The sequence below is a fragment of the Populus alba genome, chromosome 19 (genome assembly GCF_005239225.2).
Source record: "Populus alba chromosome 19, ASM523922v2, whole genome shotgun sequence".
Lineage (NCBI taxonomy): Eukaryota > Viridiplantae > Streptophyta > Magnoliopsida > Malpighiales > Salicaceae > Populus > Populus alba.
Genome location: NC_133302.1, coordinates 10,599,616 through 10,604,921, shown reverse-complemented (window position 1 = coordinate 10,604,921; position 5,306 = coordinate 10,599,616). Strand labels below are relative to the sequence as shown.

The window sequence follows — 5,306 nt, the reverse complement described above, 5'->3', positions numbered from 1 at the left end:
TATATATATATATATATATATATATATATATATATATATATATATATATATATATATAAACTCATACTCAGCTATTAAACTCATAATTAAGAATGAGTCACAAATAGTGTAAAGTAATAAAGACATTTCATACTTTCAAGGCCGTGATGCTTACTTTTGAACATTTAAAATAAGATTATGTAATCAAATGTTTTTCCCCTTATAATCATTTCATTTACCACATCTTCGATAAGAATGTTACATTTTAATTATATTAGCCCGTAATTGCGAGACACTTATATTGCAATGATACAAGAAAATATGTTGTTCTTGGGGACTAGACTCATTTTAATAGTGAGACCACCATTAGGATAAGCTAGATTAAGTTTTGCAGAAAATATCTTTTTGAAAAACATTTTCTTTTATTTTTCAAGAAGAAATAAAGTTGAAAAATAAATTAATGAAAAATTTTCAATCAATCTCTAAATAATGAAAGTTCAAGAAAAATATTTTAACTTTATAAACAAAGAAAAAAACATTTTTTTTTGGCACAAACTCCACTACTATCACAATCATCTTATTATTAATATAACTATTTTTTTTTTTTTTTTTTATATCATTCCACCATAACTCTCCACCACTATCACAATCATAATTATCATTGCCATCGGCTTACCATGTCAAAAAATTATCTCAACCAAATACTTAAACTGTTAGGTGAGGTTCAAAATATAATTTATATTATTCTCTAATATACCCCCTCAAGTGAAAATTCTTTCAGCTTGAAACTTGCACAGACCCACATTACTTTTTGCTTAATTTTTTATCAAATAAATAGAAAAGATAAGATTTGAATTCATGACCATTTGATCATAAAGTTCTGATACCATATTAAAGAATTATTTCAACCCAATAACTTAAACTGTTAAGTAATATTTAAGATATAATTTATATTATTCTTTAACGTACTATTTATTAATCATAGTCAACATAATCATTTTATTACATCAAATAACTATTAATACCAATTACCATTATATTACTAATATAATCATTATTTTATTACAATCTCATTGCAACTCTCTAACACCATAATTATTACACTATAATTATTGTCGTCAACATTACCACAACTACTATATTGTTAAAATAATAATTATTTTATCATTATCGTTACCAATCACTATTATAACAACCTTCATCTCATAACAATCACAATTAGAATTTTTTTTTCAAACCAGCACTGCAAATTTTTTTTTTAAGAAAGTACAATAGAAAAAAATATTTTTTGGAAAATAGCATATTTAGAAAAATAAATGCTATTAGGACATTGTTCAACTTTGTATCTAGAAATGGGAAAGTAAAGAGTTAGTGCAATTTTTCTCATTTTATTATCATTATTTAAAACAATTTTATCTTATAAAAAAATAATATTCTTGATAATAAGTTAGGGTTGTTAAGGAGTCACTGAAGCTAAGGATCACAGGAAGTAAAGGTAGCAAGTTTAAAATGAAATAGATTAAATAATTAAAAAAGAAGAAGAGAGGAATCAAATAACGTAACAACCATGAATTTAAAACAATAAAGTAATGAAAAAGAAGCTTCATTGTATTTTGTTTTTTTGTTTTAAAAGTATTTTAAAAAAAATTAATTTTTTTTAGTATTTTAAAATTATTTTAATGTGTTAATATTAAAATAATTTTTTAAAAATTAAAAATATTATTTAATATATTTTTAAATAAAAAAACATTTAAAAAAAATAATATAATAATAGCGCAATAAAAAAAGAGATAGCAAGGTGCATTGAAGACAAGTGGTGGTGGTGATGCTGAGGAATTTGTTTCTCTTAATTTCTGTTTTCCTTTGAAAAAAGCAAAAGACTCTAAGTAAAAGACAGACACTTTCTGGTTTTCTCCAAACCCCAAGAAAGAGCAAGACAAGAGAGAGAAAACAAAGCCAAACACCAATACCAACACCAAAAAACGCATATGTTTTTGAGGGACACACCCACCTACCCACACGAGTGGTTTTCGAGTTGCATGAAATGCAACACCCCCCAACCAGAGAGAGAGAGAGAGAGAGAGAGAGCGACGCTGATTGTTTCCTATAAACACCATTTTGGTGGTGTTGTAGAGGAGGAGTATTAACTGTAGAGAGATCAGTTTCAAAATAAGGACCCTAACCTCATTTCTCCATGCTCTACCCGTATAAACAAACAAACAAACACATAGTTTTTATGGAGGGTGAGGAAGGGAGAGAGTGAGAATCGTGCGGGTTCTTCTCTTCTTTTTGGTAATGGTTATTACTATCTTTCCTTTTCTCATCCAAAAGTGAAACCCCATTTCGTTTCCTGTTCCCTTTTCCTTATAAATCAACTGCATCTGTTTAATCTGATTCTTCTCTGCCCAAAATAGAAAAAAGAACTGATGATTTCTCTCTTGCCAACAAAACCTTTGAGATGAGCAAGAGGGGGAGTAGCTAACATGGAACTGCATTTCAGTTTCCTTTGCCTCTGATCACTCTTCTCCTCTGATATCTCTCTCTTGTCAAAACCAAGCAGAGGAGGAGAGAAAGAAAGCCCCTCCCTTTCTCCTTCTTACAACTTCGATATCTGACCTTTATTGTTCTCCCTTATAAAGCTTTGTACCTGGTATAGTTTTGGTCAGAATGAGTCTGCAACACCTAATGAGTGACAAATATGTTTTCAACGGGTATCAAGACATGAACTTTTTGCCTCCACCTCCTCCTGCTTCTCATCTTTCTCTCTCTCATGCATTTGGGGTTATGGGTCAACCAGGAGAGACAGGGACTAGCAATCCTCAAATGGGGTTTCAGATTTTGAGCCATCCAATGGGCCAGGACAGGAAACCACGGAGCATTCAACAGCTTGAAAGCAGGGGAGCTAAGAGACCTGGTGATACGAGTGACGTGGACTTTGGCGTTCAAAAAAAGAGCTTGTCTTTGAATCTAGGTGAGGAAGAGGAGCCTAAAACCTCTGCTCTTGGTAGAAATGGGCACACAAAGCTTTGTGCTAGAGGCCATTGGAGACCAGCTGAAGATGCTAAGCTAAAAGAGCTCGTGGCTCAATATGGTCCTCAAAATTGGAACTTGATTGCAGAGAATCTTGAAGGAAGATCAGGTAAACCCCCTACAAAATCTGTCGTGAAAAAGTGTACAAGGTGTTTTTTGAGCCAAAAATGTCCTCAAAGATGTTAACTTTGTGCATTGATCACCCCATAAAAGTTTAAGAAGGGCGTGGATTCCTTTTGTTTTTCCCCCCCCCTCTTGACTGGCTACTTTTACTAAGCTCAATAACGACTTCGATCGATTTGATTAAATGAAAAAAAAAAAAAGTGTAGGAATTATTGTTAGTAATTCCATTTTGAAAGATCAAATCTGTTAGTAAATTTTTTGCTCTATATTCTGATTTTCAGGTAAGAGCTGTAGATTAAGGTGGTTTAACCAACTGGATCCAGGAATTAACAGGAGGGCATTCACTGAAGAGGAAGAGGATAGACTTCTAGCTGCTCATAGACTTTATGGCAACAAATGGGCCATGATTGCTAGGCTATTTCCTGGTAGGACTGATAATGCAGTTAAGAACCATTGGCATGTGATCATGGCCAGGAAACATAGAGAAAACTCCAGCGTTTACAGGAGGAGAAAGCCCACTTCTTCCTCTCAAATCCTCCCTAAAGGATCATTAAATGTCACTTTGCAAAACAATGCTTGCAGTGAATCAACAACCATCAACAGCACTATCGAGGAGTCTGGCTCAACATGCACTGATCTCTCTCTCACCCCCTCTTCAACCAAAGTACCTGCTAGACTTTTCACCAGGTTCAGTCCTCAAGGTTCCCAAAGGGGTGAGTGCTTAGTTTCCCAAATCTCTCTGTAAATTATTACTATTATAGTTTTCCTCAATGGCTCTTAACTATTTAAATTTGGACTTGTTTGAATTGATTATATCCTGCTATGGTTTTTTGGGTTTGTAGGTTCATCGGCAGAGAAGGAAGCGACTATGGGAAATGTGGATTTTGACGAGTTCTATGGCAGTAACAATGGGTTCTATCAAAATGGGCCTATGATGGTGGTTTCGCGTGTGGACCAATCAGGGCAGTCGGATTCAAACTCAGAAGATTCTGCAACTGGGTCGGTTGTCACCAACAGGGCCAATCTCTGTGAAAATAGGAATGAGAGAATCAACATGCCCTTCATAGACTTTCTTGGAGTAGGAGCTGCATAAGATAAGTTGGGTTTTTAGGTAAAATTAAAGAAAGAAAAGCTGGTTAAAAGAGGAGAAAAGCGGGTTTAAGACAATGTTTTAAGCACAGTAAAAGTTCCTTAAGTAGAAAAGAAAGAGAACAACAATGAGGTAAAAAGAACAGGGGAGAGAGAGTTATGAGTAGCTAAGAGTTGCAAAACAATAATAAACCTAAAGAAGCTTGTAGTTTTGGAGTTATCTAGCAAAAGCAGCAGCAGAGGCAAACTTATTTCTCCTCACTGTCATGCTTCATGGCCAAATCTTGCATGTGTATGATGCCGAGAGAGAGAGAGAGAGAGAGAGAGATGGCCATAAAAGTTTCTCCTCTGACCACTGTGCACTGACTCATGATGAATGAACCTGCCATCTTTTATGGCTTTTCAATGCTGTTCGTGTCATTGTTGCTTGGTATGCTTTTGTTGACCATGTTTTTCACGCACTTGTGCACTTAATGCTCTTCATGTGATTTGTTAGACACTATGCTACATACGCTTATGATGATGCTTTGCTTACATCTGTGCTTACGCTTATGATGATGCTTTGCTTACATCTGTGCTCATTTGCGACCCTTTGCTTGACCAAAATGCTGCTTCATCGAGTGGGGTCTACGAATCTTGGATGAGCCTCCGAATCGGAGGCTCTTTGTGCTTCGTTGTATGCGACGGAATATGGACATCAAAATGCACGTAATTCAAGTAGAATTAATTATCTGGGGATATATTTTAATTGATTAGATGATCTGTTTATTATTTAAAAATTATTAGTTTGAACTACTAAAAATTTATATAATTATTAATTTTAAAATTTTAATAAATTAGTTAAAATATACATAAATTAACTTATTTATTCACAATTAACAAAAACAAATAGCATTAATATTAATTAAATCATGGAACATGGTTATCCCATATTTTCCACAACAAGAATTGGAGAGGACCTTATCAAATTTTTATATTGTTCTTAAAATAATTATATTATAAGTCTATTTGGTATTGTGATAGGGATTATTTTTTTAAATTTTTTTTATTTTAAAATGCATCAAAATAATATTTTTTAATTTTTT

General features: G+C 33.2%; 1 protein-coding gene across 1 annotated transcript; it reads left to right on the top strand.

Moving 5' to 3' along the window:
* Positions 1–1,838: 1,838 nt before the first annotated feature.
* Positions 1,839–4,723, top strand: LOC118027779 (transcription factor MYB56). Its single transcript, XM_035031264.2, has 3 exons — positions 1,839–3,118; positions 3,414–3,845; positions 3,975–4,723. The coding sequence occupies exons 1-3, from the start codon at positions 2,647–2,649 to the stop codon at positions 4,223–4,225; spliced, it is 1,155 nt and encodes a 384-aa protein (XP_034887155.1). The 5' UTR covers positions 1,839–2,646; the 3' UTR covers positions 4,226–4,723.
* The last annotated feature ends 583 nt before the right edge of the window (positions 4,724–5,306 follow it).

What these genes read in the sequence shown, in the direction of transcription:
- LOC118027779 (XM_035031264.2), top strand. Translation starts at nt 2,647, where the DNA reads ATGAGTCTGCAACACCTAATGAGTGACAAATATGTTTTCAACGGGTAT. An exon ending in GAATCTTGAAGGAAGATCAG is followed by an intron (nt 3,119 to 3,413) that starts GTAAACCCCCTA and finishes TCTGATTTTCAG; the next exon opens with GTAAGAGCTGTAGATTAAGG. An exon ending in TCCTCAAGGTTCCCAAAGGG is followed by an intron (nt 3,846 to 3,974) that starts GTGAGTGCTTAG and finishes TTGGGTTTGTAG; the next exon opens with GTTCATCGGCAGAGAAGGAA.